Source organism: Lonchura striata, chromosome 7, assembly GCF_050655825.1.
Source record: "Lonchura striata isolate lonStrDom1 chromosome 7, ASM5065582v1, whole genome shotgun sequence".
Lineage (NCBI taxonomy): Eukaryota > Metazoa > Chordata > Aves > Passeriformes > Estrildidae > Lonchura > Lonchura striata.
Window position 1 is genome coordinate 18,542,867 of NC_140709.1, and position 23,131 is coordinate 18,565,997.

The window sequence follows — 23,131 nt, forward strand, 5'->3', positions numbered from 1 at the left end:
AAGAGGCTGACCTTTACCTGGCTACACTTTCCTTCCAGCGAGTTGCAGGCTGGAGGGTCCCTCTGAGCCTCCTCCAGGCCAAACACCCCCAGCTCCCTCAGCCACTGTCTACCATCACCCCCAAGCCCTTTCCCACTGGCCACTTTCCAGCACTCTGTCCCCAGCCTGTAGCACTGCATGGGGCTGTTGTGGCCAGTTTGTAGGACCCAGCAGTTGGTCATGTTGAACCTCATGCCCCTGGTCTGGCCCATCGATCCAGGCCTTCCTGCCCTCCAGCAGATTGACACCCTGACCTAACTTTGGAAATTTGCTAGTGGTAGACTCAATCCCCTCACCAAGATCATCAGTAAAGATATTAAACAGGGATGGGCCCAACACTGATCCCTGAGAGACACCACTCATGACCGGACACCAGCTGGATGCAGCACCATTGGCCATCACTCTCTGGGCTCATCCATCCACGCAGTTCTTAACCCAGAAAAACAAATGAGAGGAAAAGATATGGTATCTTTCATTCTATATGAGACTGTCAGCATATTAAGAAAGCAGATAATTAAATGGATTATTGAAACTTCTGTGAGTCTTCTTGAGAAAAATTTATTTTCAGCTGAGGTGGACAGACCTGAGTTGCTTTAACTTTAAACCTCCTTTTCCTGTGTATGTAAATTATATGAAGATAATAAATAATCTAAACATTATTTGAGGAAGTAAAGGTGTGATACAGTGTTAGAAGTACATATTTGCATTTTATAGTGGTAGCCAAGTTGTGCCAGTTTGAATCCTTTGGGTTTTGGATATAGAAGTGGAAGTTCTCATCTGGTAAAAATAGTAATGCAAAAGTTTGTTGCATATTGCCTGTGATGGTCTAGGTTGTGAAAGATAGTGATGATAACATGGAGGAAGTACTGTGGCTATTTTTTTTCCTGGTTTGGTTAGGCTTTTTTTATAGCAAGTTGCAAACAGATGAGCTGAGAATTCTGCCAGGCTAGATTTTTCCAGTGATTTTCAGCATTGCTTGTTCATATGTGAAGAGAATTCTGTGCTGTACAGTTAATACCAGACCACAAGGTAAAGGCAATCTTGACACATTTGCCACTCTACAGAAAACCTCTAAAATACCCACTTGTCTTTTTTCTAAACTGTAATCTCCTAAAGTTAGTCCTTTTTTTAATCTTGTCGCGTAGAAGTAGTATTGTTATTGTCAAAAATTGTGGCCAGAACAAGGTATGAAATATTTGGTCATGTTTTATCTAAAAATTTGCATCTATACTTCCCTTTCACCACTTGGACATGTGCACACATCCCTAAGTACTTAAAACAGTTAAACTGGAAGAGTCTGTTCCTATATTTTTAGAAGAAAAAAAAAAAGAAAAAAGAGGAAAACCTAGTTCAGAGTAAGTTTTGCAAATATGCTGCAGTATGGTTTTACATTACAAGTTCATGCTGCTGCTCTTGGAGTTCACATGTTCTGAATTTGGACACGTTGAGTATTTTTGTGAGTTTGTTTTGGTTGGTTGGATTTTTGAAAAGCTATTAAACATTACATATTTCAGAGTAGAGAATGGGTACCCCCTGTGTCAAGATGCAGAGAACATGGGGCAGAAGAGGAGAGCTGTTGAATGCATGCTCCCTCTCTAGTGGCTTTGATGGCAGAGGTGAAGGAGCAGCCAGGCTGTGTGCTAATGCAGCATGTAACAGGGAGCTGACTGATGTGTACTTGAGCTGGACAGGTGGGAAGGCCCCTCTGGCATGTCCCAGTCATGGCCATGATGTACTTTGGCAGCAGAGACACAAGATCCCCTGCCGTGTTGTGCAGTTCCTCTGCAGGCAGGGTGCAAGATTGATGTTCATGAAAGAACAGGGTGGAAAATCAGCACTGAAATAGTATGAAAAGGTGATGCAGTGAGCCAAATAGTATTACTGCATGGGCTAAGCTGGGTAAAATTTATATTAAAGGCCACTTATTTCCAGCACTCAGGAAGTTGATAGCTTTCCAGTCTTCATTATGGAGCTGAACCCTACTGCCATTCTTGCAGCTGGAAGCAGCATGATGCGAACCTGCTGTGCCAAATACACTGCTGCCAGTCCCAGAACCTCATTCCTGTTGCTGAGAAGGTGCTAAGCAAGCCAAATGTTGTATGTCCTTTTAAAAGAGGTGCAGTAAAGATGTGTTGGTAGTCCAGATAACAGACAAGACGGTTCTTCCCATCACCGACATGCTCACTCTGCTCTAAAACTCTGTGTATCTTTAGAAGTCAGTAGGACTGACTACTGTTGTATCAGTGTTTTTCTGTTTTCACATTTCAGTGTTGGAAATAGTTGTGACTTCTCCTGGCCAGACTTTTGCTGCAGGCAGCCTGGCAATACAGTCAATGCCAATAGTAGTAAGCCTTTTCTGGGAGCATCCATGCAAACTTGAAAATTTCTTCTGGGATATAGGTAGTAATTTCTTTTTTCTTTAAAAAGGGTAAAAGAAAATCTTATGCAGAGGTTTTAGGTGAAGGCATTTTAATTGATGAAATTTTGTCATGAAAACTCAAAACTTAGAAGAGAAATGCCCAATACCAAGTCTTCAGTAGTGTTACCTAAAGACTATGGAAAGGACTTTGACAGGTGCTGCTAACACCTAGATGACTTATATGGAGGTTAGGCATTATGAACCTGAGTTCGTGACCCAGCTTCAGGATGTCTTTCTCCTGAATCTCCTGTTTTCCTCTGGGAAGGAAAGCTTGCTGTAGCAAGCTTAGAAAATTGTTATAAATGAAATAAAAGCTCAAACAACTTTTGTGGAAAAATCTCATACTGACAGGAAGGCCCTCTTGCTGAATTCTTCTGAATCCCTTTCTACCAGGTTGCACCTTCATTGCTGTAGACCTGAATGCTAAGATCCTGGCTTTCTGGTTGAACTAATTCTGCCTCTTACTCATTTTACTTTGTTTTCTGGGGAGCATGCTGAGAGAAAATTTAAGAAAACTAGCATAAAATGTTCTTCTGTTGGCTGAGCTATACAAGCATTTTGTTCAACTGTTGACATCAATTGATATAGCTAAGAATTAGAAGGCCATTTCACTGCTGTTGTATGCAGGATTCTTGTGTTGAGTGATGAAGAGGGGGATATTTGCATGCCTGGTTCTTGTAGGACCATGTGAGATCTTTTGGAAGACTAAAGAAGCCAGATCTATCAGCATCTGTACCGCTTGTAGATGCGAGAGGTGAGCATATGTCAGCATAGTTTCTGCATTTTAAATTCATTGCCAGTGTAGCTAGGTGGCATGTGTTAGAGTGTACAACAATGTGTAGGCAGTCTAGAAGATTAGTGGATTAGTACTCAAGTGTGAAATCAGGAGTACTGTAAAGTGATGGTACAGAAGCTCTGCAAAGAGCAGACTTGGCAGGATTTGGTTTGCAATGCCAGAACACATTCCTTAGGTTGAATTGTGCAGTCTTATCCTGCAGGATTTACTTGGCGCTTTGCATTTAGCTAGACTGAAGCAAGTGAGGAGAGAAAGACTTTACCTATTTTACATTTGTGTAAATTGATCACTGCTGTAAGCAAAAATATATGAGTAAGATTATACTAGTGGTATTCCCTGTGTCTATACAGTATAGTCTCTTAAGTGGAATTAGCTTGCTATGTGTTTGTAAATTTTACAGACTGTAGTACTGAAACTACCAGAGCCTACCTCTGGCAACTGGTGCTTATGATTAGAGCTGCCAAATACAGCAAAACATGTATTGCAAACATTAATTTGAATTCTGAACAGCTGTTTGATTCATGTTCGTGTACCTCTGTTGTTCACTGTTTGCAAGCATTCATGCAAATGGTTTTTTGTCTGTATTAATGCAGTTCCTAACGTGAATTGTCATTTTCACAAGCAAGTAATATTCTTTGTGTGAATGATGATGTCACTGTAGGTGCTTTTGGGTTTGACTACCCCTCCCCTCCCAAATTTAAAACTATCAGTTTCACAAAGAGCAGAATAATTCAGTACATTGTATGAGGCCAGGCAACCACCTTGATTAGTTCACAACCCTCTCTGCTGCTGACATTTATTTAGCAGCTAAGAAAAATGTATTTTAAAAAATGAAGCTTTGCAGGCTAAGAAAAAGACTTAAATTCAAAAAGAATATTAATCACAATAAATAACCCAAACATCTTGACTTGTGAGCATCAATATTTGTGATTTGACTGTGAAATTATTTGCCTAGTCTCCCTAGAATGTTACAGTACTTGCTGACTGGCCAGTGAGAGGGAGTTGTTTGTGATGAGTACTTTGCAGTAATGTTTTATGTGTAACATCTGTTTTCTGCATTCTCTAGTTCAGTTTGTAGTCATTTGCATAGAAGTGTTTTATGTTCAAAAGTGAATCTGTATTGCTGCTACAGACTTTAAATTTTTCTGTACTTTCAGTTGATACATTTGAGACAAGGAAAATGCAGTGTGACACATAGGACAGTTATTTATTTAATGCCCATCTTAGATGTTTATTTTTGGTTCTAGTTTCAGATCATTTTATTCAGGTAGATTTTATCATGAAGTGTAATCAGGTCTCAAATTAGTATAGAATAAGGTTTCATAAATAAACCAAATAAATAAGTAGTTGGATTTCTTATACCCTGTTCCCCAGCCCCCTCCACTTCAAATGCCAATGTGTTCTTGAGCTCTTTTTCCTCTTGATTTTTCCATAGCTTTAGTCAATAACTGATTTCTGTTGTGAGGCTTTTCTTTAAATCATGAGGATATATAATTTGAATATGGTTCTATTTTATTTTTTCATCTCTTTTTTAAATATTTACTGCATATGGTACATGCTTGATGTTTATTTCTTCACAGGTATGCTCCATACTTGTTCAGTGTCCCAGATGATGTTGTCTGAGCTGTATACTATAGTAGTAACTTTTGCAAAACATCTATTTGAAAATTTTGGCTAGGTTGAAAAAATTGTTGGATTTGTCTTTGTGACTTTTCCTGGTTTTGCCTGGATAGAGTTAATTTTTGTCTTAGTAGCTGGGTCAGTGCTGTGTTTCTCAGATTCACTATGAAAATGATATTGACAACACACTGTTGATTTGGTTGTTGCTAAGTGTGCTTGCTTCAAATCAAGGACTTTTCGGTGTCTTACCCTGTGCCAGTGAAGAACTTCACAAGGAGCTTGGGGGGCATGCCAGGGCAGCTGCCAGACTGGCCAAAGGTATATTCTATAGCAGAGAATATCATGCCCAGTATATAAACTGTCCATGGGTGTCAATGAGACACTGAGGATATGGCAATTTAGGTTTTGTAGAACAAATTTGTCAATGTATGTTACCCCAGTATCATAAGAAAAATTTTCTCCTGGGAGCACAGGTAATGAGTGCACTGTCACCTGTCCACTCACTCAGTAATTCTAACATCACTCGTTTTAGGCCTTTCACTGGGATTTAGGGATACCTGCTATCTAAAGAAGATGTCTAAAGGTCTTCTGCAATGAGGTTGTTAATCAAGTTTCTCTAGAATTTCCAGCTTTATTAGATACTAAAGAAAGTCAAACCAGCCAGGCTTTTTATGTTATTTTATTTTGTAGGTCCCAGATAGTACTGTGACAGTGTGAAATATCTCTCCCACATTTACATGGAATTTTTATCTTCTAGTAATAACATATTGCCTCTGAATTTTTTAAATATCGGGTGCCTGCCAGGTATCTGGCATCGTAGGAAGGCAAAGCCTGTTGCCATGGAGCTTTGAGGACTTGCTTCACCAGTCAGCATACCTGCAGCCAGAGAACTGGCTAAATTATCTCATTGTAGGAGTAGTTTCATCAGGGTGGAGGAAAACTAGGAAGTGAAGGAGTAGAAAATGGATGGGGGTGTTTCGGAGCGATACATCCTTCTCACAACCCATAGCCATCACATGCTTCTGCTGTGTCAAGTTGTCACTTTCTTGAAGAGTCCTTAACTGTGTTAGGCAATTGTTGTTTGACCTAGAGCTCATAGCAACGTGTTAGCTTATTTTCCTTGCTTTAGTACTGTTTCTTCTTTTTCCACTTTGTTTTACCTTGCTGTGGACTAGTGCCACATGAGTACAGTGAGAAGGATGGCAGAGGATGATATATCATGTCGCTGAGCAAGGATTTTTTTGTTGTGAAGGATGTATCTACAGACAGGAAAGATTCCAGTGTCTGCTTGTTCCTCAGTTGTGTGAATTGGAAGGATGCTGCTCCCAATCAACTGTAGCTACTAGACAGCTGTTTAGCAGTCATCCAGAAAGGTTTGTTTCTAACTGAACCTTTCAAGCCAACTTGCACCTTTTTTAACCAAATGGGTAAGTATGATATAGCATATCTCTTTACTTGTAGCTAACAGTTATATTTCAGACTCTGAAGGCTGAACCTCACTGGTGCCTCAGTGGAAGTCCAAGGATATTGATTGATCATCCATTTGTGTCCAAAAGTGACATTTCTCTTATGATTCCTCCTATGAGTTATGGGATTTTTGCTTTCCATTCATGTATTGAAAATTTGACTTGTATAAGTCTTTGGTGCCTTGTACCATTATGCCTACCTCTAGGGTCTTCTGTTCAAATGAGATTGGGTTTGGATTTCTTTGTGACTGCAGTTGCTTCAGTTGATTCTTTATTCCCCAAAATCTGAATTTACCTATTCAATTGTAGTTATGGTACTGGACAAAGAAAAAACTCAGTTGAATTCTCTGTCCTGGTTCCCCGATTGTGCACTTAGGGAACTTCTAGTGATATGAATAACTTGGTGGCCTCACTACAGTTAGAAGCTTGACTGTTGCTTATTCCTGATGGTCTCTGGCATATATCTGTGTCTTCCACTGGGATAGATCACACACTTCCATAAACAGCATTGGGTTGTGTGTCTCATGCTGATTATGTCCTAGTTCCCAGAGATGTGGATCTTGCTCAGGTACTGCAGGATGTCTGTGTAAATAAGGCTATCAGATGGAACATGCCTTTGCACTACTGTGCAGATGTGCTTTTTTTTTGAAGTATATTGGCTTATGGAGCGGCATCTGTTTATACAGATGTTATTCTGAAGGTATCTCCTGCTGATACGTGGTGTGTACAAACAGCTTTAGACACTCTTTAATCTCTCGCTGTGGTAGCCAAGCTCTTGAGTAATGGAAGTGTCTCCTTTCCCCCATGTAACATATTCCTGGGGAGACTTGATTACAGAGAGATTAGAATCAACAGATCTCAAGAAAGTAGCAACACCTAAATTTGATCGCAACTACTTTGTCAAACAACCTTGTCAGTAATCTTCCTGGAAGAGATTCAGAACAAAAATCAGGCAACAGTCACACTTAAAATATATATAATGGCTAGCTATACCGTCTTTGTGTTGTGGTGATAACTCAGGTTTTGCAGTGTCCTGTACCTCCTGTACCTTATCTTGATCAGCTAGAGCTAACCTATGTCATTTCCAGGAATCCGAAGACCCATTTGTTATGGTTCATTATAGAGATTATCTTAATGAAATGGCTTTGCTGCTACCAGATTGTGGTGCTTGTTGCAAATGCAAGCTATGCTAAAACCAGACAAATGTAAAATCCTTTGGTGCAAAAATATTTGTTTCTCCTACTTGGGAACAGTTGTGGCTGTTGACACTCTCCCTATGTGCAGTGACTTTACTGATGCACAAGATACCATTTAGTCATCCATTTGCTGTGTCCTTTACTGGTGGGAGACAGTGTCTGACAAAAGGGCTTTTGTCTGGAAGTCATCTTAGGGTACGAAATGAGTTCTTGCTCTCTGACTGGCTGCACACTCATGATGATCACAGATAATAGGTTTGCCTTGCAATGCAGTTATGACTTATGTTCTTTGGACCTGGAACTTCATGACTCCTGTAGCCACAATTTTAGTGGGTGCACACATGGATTTGACTGAGGTCTCGCTTGTATGATAAACTCTTTGTCAGCTCATTTCTCACTCTCTTCACTGAGATGTTTGAATGTAAGCATTTTCTTTCTCACACTCCAGCTGCTTCTTTACCCTCTTCTACAGTCAAGCTATAATCCTGTGGATTTGATATTGCAGGCTGTTGCCATGGAAATAATGGTGATTTCACAATTTCAGTGCTGTAAGCACTGCAGGAGACAATGGAAAAGGTGGTTGGCAAGAGATATAGTGAGGATATGGGGGACAATTTAGAGGAGTTGTTTTTAAACCTGTACTTGGGGGATGATTTTTTATATTTGTGGGGTTTCAATGTGTGTGTGTTTAGTTCTTTAATCTCTTTCCATTTGTTCATTTTTGTAGATGTGTTTTTATTAGAAGTTGGTTCATAAAAATGCATTCCTACATTTTTGCAAAGATTATTACAAAGGGATGCTAAATTCTCCTTTCCATGTCCGCAGAATAAAAGTGCTTTCTTTGCAGTTTATACTAATTAATTTTTGGACAAAAGGGCAAAGGTTGAGATCTAAGCAACTTCTGTTTGAGTCATACAGTTAGCCTGAAGAAATCTGTTTCAGGAAAACATTTTTTTTCATAAATAGTACAACAAGCTGAGAACATCATGGTGAGCATATGTATTTAAATCCATCTGTGTGACTGACTGTATGAAGCCCTGATATATTTGTTATTTAATATTTGGTGTGTACTGCATGCAAACAAGTTTGGTGCTGAAGATCATCTTATGCAACATCTGTTCTTAGCATTGTGTCAGGATCCCACATCTATACTGAAATCTTTTCTCTAAATTAGACACATCCATGAAGGTGGAGTGAAGCTTACTAGAAGAAATAACTATGTTATAAAATGAATTGAATTGGCAGCTTAACAAGCTGAAGGCAAGTGGCATCAGATGAGAATTTTTCATACTAAAAGCTTAAAAGCATCAAACATCAGCCTTTTTTCCCCAGCTATTTACAGCAGCATTTCACTGATTAGCATAGTCAGAGAGTAGATATTATCTGTAACTTTTAACTTGAGATCTTAGAATTAATTTTCAGTCTGCAGTAGGAATTAATCAGTAATGAGTGTGATAGTAACCAATTTTTTAATTAAAGACAGAGAAAAATTGTTTCTACCGATCAGATATGTTAAAAATATCTTAAAATTGATTTAAAAATATTTCAGTCTTTTTCTGCTTGATATTCCATAAATAGAGATACAAAGATCTGTTGTTATATAGGAAAGAGAAGCAATAAGGAATGTTCAACATGGATCTGGCTTTGCTGGGCAATGTGATTAGAAAGTCAGGTTCTTAAGGATGGACCCAGCCCTTTGATGCTCGTGTGAATGGAAATAATGTACTTTTGTGCCAATACTCATATCTGAATTTCAAAAATTTTAGGCAAGAGACTTCTGAATAAATGAAAATTACAAAATGAGCCAGAACTGTTTACGCAGGGCCTGGCCTGGAAAGATGAGAAGGGTCTCATACAGCTCTCAAATCTAATTGCAATTGCAGGAATTTCTTACTACAGAGAATTACATAAATCAGACCTTTAAAATAAATCAAAAGAAAGAATGAGGTTTTTTCTAAACTATATTTATTGCAAAACAATTTTTGTAATAAAATACAATGTAATGTTTCTTGGTGCCAAGTAACTTTTTAATTGTTATATAAAGGTCCATTTTTGATGAATTACATTGGAGTATTATGCTTGACCTAAATTTGCTGCATAGCTGAATATATATATATATTTATGTATGAGATTGGCTATGGAATTGTCTGCATTGGTAGAATACAGGTAGCATTTACCTTCTGTCTTAAAGTCAGTGAGATGATAAATATACTGATGATGGGTTGTGAGTTTTTTGATTCCTTCTTGGAAAATTTGTTTAAAACTCTTAGTTAAGGAGCCATTGAGCTGCAGGTGGTAGTATCTGACTGATAGGTGAAGTCTTTAATGATACCTGCACAGTAGGCATGTGTTTCAGTGCTTCATTGCCTCTGTTCCTGTTACAGGTGCATGGTGACAGCATCGCAGCAATGAGTGGAATTTTAAAGAGGAAGTTTGAAGAAGTTGGTGGAACCTCACCCTGTTCATGTGTGTGGGAATCAGATGATGATGTTTCTAGCAGTGAAAGTGCTGACAGTGGAAGTAATGTCCATCCATCTGCTTCTAATCATTTTACTCGTAAGTAATAAAGGGGTGTGTAAAGCATGGTACTGTGTCTTATACAAGGTGGGAAAGGTTCATTTTACTTGTTAGAAATACAGTGAAAGCTTTCTGCTTTTTGCTTGAGATATTTTATCTGTTTTATTACATTTAAATGCTGGCACTGTGAGGAAGTACTTATTTTTGAAAAAAATAACTATTTCCTCTGGTAATTGTTTCTGTGAAAATTTTTATGTCGGAGTGAGTTTCAGAGGAAATTCCATGTTTGTGCTCTATCATTCACATCTAGTTAGCATGACATGTTTTAAGTATATAAGAGAATGTCTTCCATTTTGAATGATGATTTGGGAGAAAGGGGAATATTGGCAGTAACTAATTTGGAGGTCAGTGCCTCTGCTTGGCACTGTGTGTTCAGAGTTGGGAGTAGTGCACACAGTCTGTGATAGAATCTGATCAGTCATCCTTTCACCTAAGCCAATGCAGCCATACAGCTGTCAGTCATTTTCTTTCACTCATTACAGGTGTAAACAGGGGAACAAAATTGTAATTCTGCCTGAGAGAGTATTTATAATAAAGTTACAGTACAGTTTTATATAGGAAGAATGGGTTTATTGGAAAGAATGCTGTAACACATTGCTACTTACTTAAGATTTTTCAGAGGCTCTGGAATTACTCATGTTCTATTAGAACACATATCTTTACACTCAGATTCTGATAGTAGTGGTTTTCAGATTCCTGTCCACTGTTGTGGTTATTTTCTATTAGTCATCAGCTTCTGTAAAACTCAAATGCCAAATTTATTGGCAATCAAAAATCTCTTAGATGTAAAATGGAAACCAGTAAGAATATTTGCAAATAAAGATATTTTTTTTTTTCTGTGAGAAAGCTGTAGGATTTGGTTGCATAATGTTTGATTATGGAGCAAAACAAGAAAACACACCTTGCTATTTCAGACAACTCTCTTCTCACTACTGTATACCATATACAAAACAGGAGACTTTCAGAATATGTAAGATATTTGCTCTAGCCTCATCTGAGTTCAGTGTAAAATTCTTATCCCCTCAGCCCACCTCTTGAAATAATGTGTTTATTTGGTACGCATACTCCATGAAGTGTGGTCTTATACTGTGTGCCCAAAGCCATTCTGCTGTTCAAAAACATCTAAAAATATTCATATAAATTTTTCCCACTCTTATTTATCAATACATGTGCAGATTCATTTCTTCTCTAAGGGACTGCTGAGACACACAAAAGCAATCTAAAAAATTCTCTATTATGTCATGAGTTCCAGTAAACCATGTCAGTAGAGAGTAAGTCTTTGTGATAGTAAAATGTTATAACAGTATTTTATAAGCTGCATGTAGATTAAGACTGTTCTTAATAACTAATACTCAATATTATACAATTATATTTTTATTTATTTTCTTGTGGTAACCTGTCCTATACAAAAATAAATGTTGTGTATATCCAAATCAATTAAATGATTGAAGCAGCCTTATCTTGATTTTTTTTTCCTCAGTGGCAGCTGTGAAAATGAATGTGCCTTTTTCAGAATTAAAGATAGAGTCTGCATGCATGTGTACATGTGTGCATATGTTTATAGTGTGAGAAAAGCATTTTTATATATGTGCATGTGCTTTTCAAGTGACACATGTATATATATGTACATGTGCTTGTGTACATATGTATGCACATGTGCACTAATTGTGCTAATAACATACAGAAGTCTTGAGTGATAATTTAAATGTTAAGTCTATGACAGAATGCCATAGAACTGAAGAGTGAGAAGCTACAGGGTGTTATACATATTTTTGACTGGGGTCCCAACTATGGTAACAGAATAAATATATTTATTTATTTATAAATAATATAATTTATTGTGTGAATTGGGTACTCTTCTACTAAGAATCCTGCAGTATAATGCAGTAAACAAACAAGTCATGCTGTTCTTTTTAAGGAGATTTGAATTGCGCTTTCTTTTTTTCTTTGTTCCTTGTAAAAAAGTTTATTATTTCACTCATGGGTTGTTTGCTGGTTATTTTACTGGAATCAGGATTTCACTTTGGTTTTAATTCCTAAACTCACTGTTAGGGAAGTTAAGAGGAAAATTTTGCTGTCTCAAACTTTATCTTAGGTGCAGCTGGAAAGTTTCTCTGTGTATATGTCAGTTAAACTTCAGTAGGCTGCTGAAGCATGTTACACACCAAGTATGCTCACCCTACCATTAAATGTAATCCTTAAGCATGGTGGGAATGGTGGTGTGGTGTGAGCATGTGAAGTTGTTTAGCAGGTCTGGAAACTCCTAGATGGTATAATGATAAAACAGAGTTTATTTAAGGAAATTTTAGGAAAGCATAGGGAATCCAAGTACCTGTTTGCTCTCTATATGTGTACCTAGTTATCTTGAAAGAATGAATTAAAGGTTCAGAGGGACAATATGTCAGAAGAAACCAGCTGAAAAAAAAAAAGAACTCCCTTAAATTTCTCCATAAAAATTAATTCAAGGCTTCTGAGACGGTTATTTTAAGATCTGAGTACTTCCACATCGCCGCTTTTCATGTTGCTTGTAGTTCAGCTAATCAGTTTGCTCACCTTCAGTGAAGCCAGTCCAGTAATATTCCTGTGCATTATGACTATTTTCTTTTCAGCAAGGTAATCTCTGCTTGAAGGGCAAGTATTTGCAGGAAGGTAGCCCTGTCACTGAGTCATTATGAAGTGTCAAGTGGTTCCAATAAAAGACGGGAAGAACCCTGGAATTGAAATTGGTCTATGATTTAGCTCTTGGTTATGGAGAGGGGAAGACTCTTGGAGCCTGTCTTAGTCAAGAGTAGAATTATATTTTACAGAGTTTCATGTCATAGGGAAAAAGCCCAAGATTATGTTTGGAATGGATCTGAACTGTCTTGTGTGGGGCAGAGGCCTGCAGATAGAAGTCTTTCTGAACAGCATTTTTAAGAGACAGAAACTAATGGCAACATAGGTTATTAAAGTGGTTTGTGTCAGCTTAAAAATACCAAAAATGAGATCTCTGGAATGCTGAGAACATTGATCGAAAGCCCCTCCAGGCTAGCTAAGATGTGTGATCAGAGAAATTCAATCCCCTTACAGGATAAGCTTGCACTGAGTGTTTTGAGAAGATTCTGTTTGCTGTTAATGTAGCCAGTGTGTAGAGCAGGAATGATAAATGCTATTACTTTCCAGACTCTGAACAGATTATTAAAAACAATAATAATACCTATTGTTGTAATATTCTTTGTTAGATTTGGGAAATTTGTTGACTCCCTGGTTAAATTCATAGAAATATTTCTAGCACAAAAACCTGAGCCTGCAGACATTTTCCATTGCTCTGTTATGTCATGACTGACTTCAGTTTTTACAGTTTCTATGACAACTGTGATTTTTTGATTGGTAAAGAATCAAGCACTAAAGGATTTTTTGGAGCTGTGAAGTATTTTTCCATCAAAGGAGTAGAGTGAAAATATCAAGATGCTTTTCACTAATCAGTATTGAAATTGAATTTCTGTCTAAATGTGGGTACCTGTTTGTGGCAAGCCCTACATACACTCATTTTTCAAACAGAATAGATGAGAAAATAGCCCTGTTACAGCTGCCAAATAATTATCTGGAAAATTAATGTTAATTTATGCTTACAATTTAAGATATTCTTATTTTTCAAATCATGTAGGTATTGACATTCCCAGGTTAACCCTTAAAGAAAGGTACTTATCAAGACATGGTTCAAAGAAACACAACTGGATTATTTTCTGAGATTCCTAGGCAATTTTTGTGAGTCATCAGCAAAATGGTACTTAGGAACTAATGATGAAATTACATTACATGGGAGTGAAAAAAAAAGAGATTAACAGAATGCACAGGTGAACAATTTGTGGTTACTGGGGAAATACAGAGAGGAGCTAATAAAGAGCTCATCGGGGTGGGAAGAGAGCTTGTGGACTATGTCATGTGTGAAGGAAAAGAGAGAAGGAGGTTCCCCAAGATGAGGAGCTTGACAAGCAACAGGGTGTTTTTCAGTAAGAGCAGGAAAGCAGTGGTAACAGATTTTACTTGGTAAATATGTCAGCTTGCAGAAAGGGTTACAGATTGGCTGGCTCAAAACTGGGAAAAGGAGGGGGGCTAATGAACAGAATGAGAACGAGCCAGCTTATAAAGATCAAAGGAATTTAATGCTCCAGGAGTTTGCAAATTCTTAGTCATTGAAAGTGACTCATCCTCTTTCACTACACTGATGTATATGGAACATATTTTTAAAAAAATTTGAAAATTACTGGGAAGTGTTGATTTTGATTCTACAGCACATCTGTATCTGTGCTGCATTTATTAGAGAAAAGCACCTTGCACTCAGAACATACGTATGAGGCCTGGTCTGTACTCAGGAGTGTGCACTGTCAGCAGGTCTGGAACCATCTTTTGCCAGCAAATCTTAGTTCAGAATGATGCTAACTCAATGTATGGGATTCTATTTGCTGATCCAGTATTGTCTTTGAGATTGGATAAAAATTAAACATCATGGTTAGATATTGTCCTTGATTTGTTCTACAGAATTAAAATTATACCAGATTATATCTTAGCATATGGTTTGAGACTTTTTATAGCAGTTGCTGTCTCTAGATGCTATTACAATATGCAAAATAATTTTAATAACTTTACAGTCTCATTTATAAAGTCAAAGAATATGAAGTTTCTTTTTTCTCTCACTGGTGCTGCATGTAATTTTGGAAATACAAAATCATTATGACCATGGCTTTTTTGACAAAGAGGGATGAATGGGCCTAAGTTTACAGATTTTCAAATTATTTCAGAAATTTTTCTTTTCGACTAACTTCTAGCTTGAGCTAGTCTCAGATAAATTTCTTCTCTGGAGAAATGATAAGATTGGGAAGTAGGTGAGTTTTATTTTAGTGAAGACTTGCTTCATGGTCTTCGTCAAATAAGATCAGAATTCTAAAATGTGTTTCTAAGGGTAAAAAAGCCTGATGATGTCTTGGGTACTAAAAGTAGCTGTCCCTTTTTTCAAGTACAAGGAAGCATTATGACAACATTTGGATACCAGTGAAAGCTGTGGTTGGCCTGATACCATTACAGTAGCTTCTGTAGGGAAATAATTGGTGAATCAAATCACAAAGAAGGGGAAAATGGATTTTTCTGTTACCACTTCATAACTATGAATAGATTCATTTTTGTCTGAAAAAAAGTTTTCATGCTTGCTTTCTCCTGACTGCTGTATCCTAATGCTCACTTTTATTCCTAGTGAAAGTCCCAGCGGCCTTCAGCAGCTTTCTTTGAATTGCTTTATGTGCTCTTACAAAGTAAATGAAGCCTCAGAAAGATTATTGCGATATCCTCTCATCTAGTGCTGTGATCAGTACATATCCTTCACTTCATACAAGTTTACAATGTTTCCTACCAGTCTGTGTAAAGATGATTTTAAAGATATTTTGAAATTTAAAGCCAAGATAGATTCCATGCTTTTGACAGAGTATGTGGTCTTAATGACCAGGTTGGATAGGGGAGACCCTGAACAACCTCATCCTCATGGGTGGCATCCCTGCCTTGGGGTGGGAGGTTGGAACTAGAGGGTCTTTAAGACCCCTTCCAAACCAAACTATTCTGTGGCTGTGCATTACAGTGACCTTTATAATTAATTTCAGGCTTTAGCACTCTCAATACAAGTGCCACTGAGCAGTGCTTTCTCCTTACTGACCATTGCTCCTCTGTTCTTTCATCTGATTTAGCCAAGCACTAATTTAGCAGTAGGGATGACTGAGGGGAGTTAACTCCAACATAATGGCACAGATACTATTGGTAGTGGATCTTCTAAAGGAAGTTGTTTCCAGGGGCTTGTGCCAGCTCAAAGATTTTTTATTTATCAGTTGATACAGCTGGTTTTTGTATGAACATGCTGAGCTTAAGTCTCTAGTAGTGAACTGGGAACAGCCTTCTCTGGGGTTTGGCTTAGTTGGTCTTTTTGTGTTTTTTTTTTTTAATAGACTAGCAGTTCTGCTTGCAAAGCAGAGTTAACAAGCAGATGAACTTATTATTTTATCTTGGTGCTTCATAATGAAACCATTCTAATGCTTACAAGAAAGATGCGACTCTATTTTATCTCGATTTGCAGTCTTACCAGCCTTCAGTTGTTGAGTTTTATATTCTTATTTTTCTTACATCATTTGCATTGTACTAGGACTTTTGACTCTACTGGGGACCTGGACCTCCTTAAGATGAAAGCTTGTATATGTATACAGAAAATACAGGCTGCTTTTCTCCAGTATAAGACAACATGTAGTAAATGCATGTAGTTGCTGTCTTATAAACTGCAGGGAGAAATGAATCCATGGAAATTACTGACCCATGGGCAAAGATTTCAAGAACTTTGATTGAAACATTAGGAAAAAAGCAAAGTATTCTGCTTGCTGGAGATGGAATTGACTTCTTCATTTTTTCTTCCTCTGTACACCAGCCCCATCTCCCATGTGTGTTTTAGTCTTACCTGGTGCTCAGGGCAGTCCCTTGGTGTGCGCTGAGTGTGAAGGTGTATTGAAGGTCCTGATCCTTACAGGAATATAAAGAAATTGAACATCAATCCTCTTCCTCCTACAAAATATGGTAGTGATGCAGTTAGGAGACTATAAACAAGATATCATTTCTTTGGAATTTGCCAATTCAGTGACTTGAAAACAGTTACATTAATTGTTTGATCGTAAAGTTTTCACAAGCTGTCTCTGTTCTGTGGGGGTTTGTCTGTTTGGCTTCCCAGCAGTCTTGCTGTGGTGTCTTGTGTTCATCTACCTATTCATCTGTCTGTTTTGAGCTTTTGAGAATTTAAAGGAAGTGAGGGGATGTGATTCTTCACAGATGGTATTCAGCAATATTGATCATCATTATTTTGTTCACTTAATATGCAGCATTTTTGGTGTTCTGACTGTGTGACTACTGATGCTACCCTACCACAATGTATTTGTAGTGCTAATAGCATTAAGGCATATGGGCAGCATCCAGTCCTCAAAGTATATATTTCAGAGTTTTTATAATGCCTGTTGCAAAAAAAAAACTCAAAAAAACCCCAAAAAACCAAAATCCTACCAACCAAAAAGAAAAAAACCAAAGCAAGCAAGCAAACAAAAAAACCAAACAGAAAAACCAAACAAAAAAAGGAGAGAAGATAAGCAGCTCATTAGTCTGAACTTACATAATAGTGATATGACTATTCTGAAGGGGAAAACCAGTTAGCAGTTATCAAGGACATTGGCTTGTCGTCCTGTTATTTCCCAGTTCACTATCAAAGCCAATTAAGACTCTTTTTGTAATGTGGAGTCTTTTGTATTTTAATGAATTCATCATCAACTATGTATGCCCCAGAGTGGTGAGAAAGGGAGTTTCACCATCAAAGTGATTGAAGATTCAATGACTTCATCCCAAGTGAGGCTTCAGCTGTTATTATCTTTGGCTCCAGCCTTGTCACATGATTCGTTTTCTCTGGGTGCTTGTGTGCAAAATAATAATGTGCCAAGCCATTAACCCCCACTTGGAGTGAAGGTACTGAATACACTGGCACAGGACTTGCTGTGAAGCTTAACTTAATGTTAGTGCTTGTTGAGTTTCTGAGTTGCTGATGTTTAGTGAATTGCTCTGTATAAATGTTTTTTTGTATTTGCAACTTCTTGTAAAGTTGTTTTTCTCCATTTTAGAAACGCCAGGCTTTAGATACAGACAAGGAACAGATTCCTTAGTACTGAAAAGTAGGTTTTGTGTGTTGTCAGCTGGTTGTCGGAGTATTTTGTTTAGACAAGGATATTAGGAAATGCTTTTGAAAATGTTTAAGCAGGAGTTTTGTTTGCAACTAAACTAATGTCAATTCCAAACTCTTTCTTATTTTAATTGAGGTATGACTGCTAGCAAAGAAAGCAGCCATAGGCAGTGGTCATCTGTAGAGCAGTGGTTACTATAGCAACCATAGGTGACCTACATTTTACCAAAAAGTGATCATATGTCTTTTTTTTTTTTTTTTTTTTCAAATGGAGCATACCCGTTGACTTCTATTACTATTTTTCATCTTTCACACATTGTTTTACTTAAATAGTATTCTTAGTTTTGAGTGATTAGTGTGAAATGGACATAAAAAGTTTTGGAGCAGAGATACCATTTCATTGTTACACTACTATTTAAAATCAGTAGAAATTTTTACCTTTGCTGTCATGCCCAATTGTATGTTCTTAGGAAGAAGGTAACACAATTTAAGTAGTTACAGTTGCATTAAAATAATGTATTATTTGTATGCCTACCAGTGTATGGTTTATAATAGCTTGCAGTGGAAATACTTGTGAATTTATCTATTTCACTAACATTACAAGTCAGTAGGCTACAGTATGAATAAAGCTACCCACACTTTGGACTTCGAATAACCATAAAAAATGCTTTTGGCTGTAGTAAATTCATCTTGTCATTGCTTTTAAGGAAGTGAGAATTTTCTCAAAAAATGAAACTAATCTGCAGACAGACAGAAGAGCTAGGAGAGATGACAAAAAGTGACATTTCAGATAAAAATGAGTTGTCATTTTAAATATACATTTCTCACAATAAGATTAACACAGAAGAGGAGGTGCTGGGTCACAGCATGTGCCCAAGGAAGGCATTAAATGTTGTGATTTGTCTAGAATTTTGGCTTGCAGATGAGCCAGGCCTGGATTTTCATAACATTTGGTTAAAATAGGTTTTTCAAGAAAGGATTTACTTGTTTCTTTTTTATTATTTTTTCTAATTGGGGTGACTTTGGTAGTCTTTAGATAAATGAAGTGTACTACTTTGAGTTGTTTATTGTGCTTTGTAGTGTGAAGGAATCTTTAGTTTCATATAAATGAAGGGCATAAAAATTGACAATAGAGGCTTTTGAGACCAAATTTTATTTTTTTATAACTTAATGGATTGCCTGCTAATTATAAAAACCCTGTCATAGCCATGAGAGTCTATCATGGCATTTTGTAAGACTACTAAGGGCTGAGGTGAATCTATTCAGATCCATAGTTTGCAGTCCTTCCTCACTGTTCCCATGTGCAACATCATATGTATCCTGCAGCTGAAAATGGAATCACATCCCTATGTCTCATGTATTTTCCATTTTCTCCTCTCTGCCCACGTGTCTTTTGTAGCCTGTTTATTGTTTTGAGGTTTATACAGCCCACTCAGGTTCATCCATACTGCATGGCATGCTTTGCACCAGCACTTCAGTCATGTGTCATTATATTAGCTATAGACTCATTTGTTTGCATGCCTCAGAAAGAAAAATGTTTTTTGTTTGTTACCTTCTTTCCTGCTTCAGAAAACTGGAGTTGTATGTTCTATGTCCATCTGTGTACACTCTGATACATGCAAGCAGCAGCAGTAGTTGGCATTTTTAAGTATTGGCAAGAAATATTAATTACTCGTGTGAAACAACCACTACTAAATGCTTTTGAGAATTGATGTAGTTTAAGGACGCCGAATTTAATTGTCATCTACACTTCCTGCATCATGATCAAAAACTTATTTTCCACAAATCATTTTGGTCCTAAAAATTCTTACGTATCCCTTAAGTAGAATGTCACAACAGCAGGGCTGCCATTGCAGCTCTGTTTCTCAAGATCATAGCTAAGACAATAGGTAAGAGCTGTATGCCCAGAGAATTATGGTCTATGCTGAAGGAGGATGTGAAAATCACCAGAGGTCTAACTGGAGTCTTTACCAAAGCTAAGACCAACTAAGTTAGGATTCCTACATTATTTTAAAGCCAGATCACAAGTGTTGGGGGCTGAATGGAAAGGGACACTGTTCTGGTTTTGGCTGGGGTAGAGTTACTTTTCTGCACAGTGCTGGTAGGGGGCTGTGTTGTGGGTTTGTGCCGCACACAGGTTGATAATTCAGAGATGTTTTGTTATTGCTGAGCAGGGCTTGCACCGAGCCAAGGCCCTTCCTGCTCCTTGTGCGGCCACACTGGAGAGGGGCTGGGGGTGCCTGGGAGGCACAGCTGGGACAGGGGACCCCAAGTGACCAAAGGGACATTCCAGACCACATGACATCCTGCTCAGCATAGAAAGAGAGGGGGAAAAAAACAGGAAAGAGGGAGGACATCTGGAGTACTTTGTCTTCCCAAGTAACCTTGCCCTTGATGGGGTCTTGCTCTCTTGGAGGTAACTGAGGCTGCCTATCCATGCAAAGCAGTGAATTAATTCCTTCTTTTGCTCTGTTTGCATATGTGGCCTTTGCTTTCCCTATTAAACCCATGAGATTTCCAGCTTTTACCTTTCAATTCTCTGCACAGTCCTGCTGGTGGGGCAGTGGGCAAGTGGCTGCCCAAGGCTTGGCTGCAGACTGGGGTTAAACCCTGACACAAACAGGCAAAGCTACTGTCACTGCCTTGTGCCATCCAATGATGACCACAATTTTGCAGTATGGATTAAATGTTCAGGTTTTTTTAGTTTTGCTTTTCCAAAAACTATATCCAAAAATATATTATAGAAAGATACCCAACCTCACTTTAAGGACTTCAACAGATGGCAAGTCTGTCACCTGCCATGGTAAGCAGGATTAATGTTTAATTGTCCTTGCAATTACTGAATTTTGCCCTGCTCAGTCAAATGCAGGAAGGTTTTCAGACTCCCTGTCGTGTCAGAGCAAGAGTACCTCACGTGTACCAGAAATCAAATGTGCATACTAGCTGTTTGAGCATCTATTTTTTATATATCAATATGCTCTTCTGAATTCTTTCACCCTAATATGGTAACTGGGTTTCATTGCAAACAAACAGAATTTTCTATTTATTCTGTGAGTTTGCATATGGCATCAGATCATTTTTGATAGAAATTCTAAGACTTTGGTGGTATAATTTTAACAGTAATGAGACATAAATTTCATTTTAAAAAGGACATATTAAGGAAATGTCTACAGGCTGAAAACATTATTTCTGAGGTCTAAAAATCTCCTGAGAGAAACTGGCGTTCTTGGAGATCGCAAGGTCAGTAGTGCAGTAGTAGTTATTCACGTGCATATATCTCTACCATTATACAAGTCCAATTTAATTTTGTACCATTTGATGGTACAAAACATGATGCTATATTTTACATCTCTGCAGGGATTTTGATTAGCACTTTTGGAAGAATGTAACTAAAAAAACCCAGTTTTCCAGCTGCACCTTTGTGTTTAAAAATGCTTAAAATTCATCCTGAAGCCTATTGTAAGTTGACAAACACAATTTTGAAGAAACGTGTTTAACCCATATCACATGTAAGAGGAAGGAATTGCTAGCCAACTGCAATTCTGCTTTAGGTTTGGTTTTTTTTGTTAGACTTTTCTTTTTGTTTATTTTGAATATCCAAACACAAGGTCCTTGTCTACCATTTATCTTTACACCACAATCTCTGGCTAACAATAAAGAGGGGAAAAAAAGATCACCACCACAGCAAAACAAATAATCTCCCAGCCAAAAAAAACCAAACCAAAACCCTTCTACAGGTCTTGAAATGGCTCTGCATTCACAAGGTCTGAAGAGTGACGAGGATGAAAAATTTACATGTTCAAATCTCAATCCATTCTTTTAAAATGGGGAGAGTGGAGAGACAGCATAAATCACTAATCCAATTGTGCTAGAACAGCTGCCCAGATACAGCAACCGTGAAATCTGTGCTAGCAACCTGATTAAGTTGTTTTTTAACCACTGTGTCATCTAACTTAGCTCTGTGTGCAGTATGAGGGTATCTGGATTCAGTGGCTGCTTTAAGACATTTTAGCTCTCGGGGATGAAGCCTGATGAGAGTTCCTGCACAAATGCAGCATTTGCAGCCTCTCCAGTGGTGCTAGCGCGGGGCTGGATTGGGCGCTTGGCATAGGAGACATGTGAGACATGCAGAAATCCACCAGAGGCTATAAATTTCTGAAGGGGACAATCGCCACTATCACAAATGCAACAGTTTTCCCATGTCATGATCTATAAAACTGCAGGACAGCTGAACAGAGGATAGATATTTCAGGAACAAATGATGGCATAGTCTTATTTTTAAAAAGGACATAATTTAATTTTATGTGGTGGTTGCCTGCATTTTAATGCATAGCATAATAAAGCCTGAACCCTTTGTCTGAGGTCAGCCTATCTACTAGTGTCTTCTTTTAGGAGTGCTTAAGCATATAAAGGAAAAAATTCTTCTCTTCCCATAAATACTTTCCAGTGGTTAAGTTCAAGAGCTTTTAATTAGAAATTGCAATATATGGGAACTTGGAAGATTTCTGTGGGTATAAATTCCCTCATAGCACTTTTTTACCTAGAAATGAGAAATCCAGAATAAAAAGATAAGAAGATGTGTCCTATGTTGCAATTGCTGTAAAATTTATGTTGTAGTACTTGGGGTTTGTGTTATAAGTTATAGCCTGTGTTTCCTTTCTGAGAGTTTTGCTCAGGTGCCAGTATTAGCTAAAATGAAATAAATAACTATTTACTGGTGATGACAAAATCCACTATCCAGAGAGCAAAATTAATTTATAAGTTTGTACTTCTTATGATGTAAGCTATAGAATACATGACTTGCCCATTTCAGGGCTGGGAGACAGTTTAAAAACGCAAAGTAATTCCACTGGAGAAGGTATGTAATATGTAAAGAATAAGCACTTTGATAGTATCTCTACCCTTTTGTCTGGTAAGACACAGATTTCATTGATAGTATGATGTAGTGTTTGAAATGTGACACAGGGAATTCAGAGACTTCTATCCTCTAGAGTTTCCTTCCTTTGGGAATTTGAAGAATTCATTAAATAAATCTGGCCAGAGGAGATTAAAGGCCTCTTTCAGAAAGGTGCTTAAGTTGGATTCATGGTTAATCAAAATAATTGTGCTGGAACCATTGGTTTCTAATACTTGTTCTCATTCAAATGGGGCCTTAAAAAATCAGCCATCTAAAATGGGAGCAGGATGAGTAGTTAAGGGTGCTGATGAACAATTTCCAAAAAACATACTATTCACAATATTTTAAGAATCTCTTTCTACCTCTATTTCTTCATCACTATCCCTATTATGCTT

General features: G+C 37.7%; 1 protein-coding gene across 2 annotated transcripts in view; it reads left to right on the forward strand.

The window, feature by feature from the left end:
* Positions 1-23,131, forward strand: part of CSRNP3 (cysteine and serine rich nuclear protein 3) — a 101,564-nt gene that overhangs the window by 21,896 nt on the left and 56,537 nt on the right. For both annotated transcript variants that reach the window (XM_021528589.4, XM_021528588.4), the window contains exon 2: positions 9,921-10,092. In XM_021528589.4, coding sequence (XP_021384264.1) covers positions 9,945-10,092 — 148 coding nt within the window. In that variant the 5' untranslated portion in view covers positions 9,921-9,944. The remainder of the gene's footprint in view (positions 1-9,920; positions 10,093-23,131) is intronic.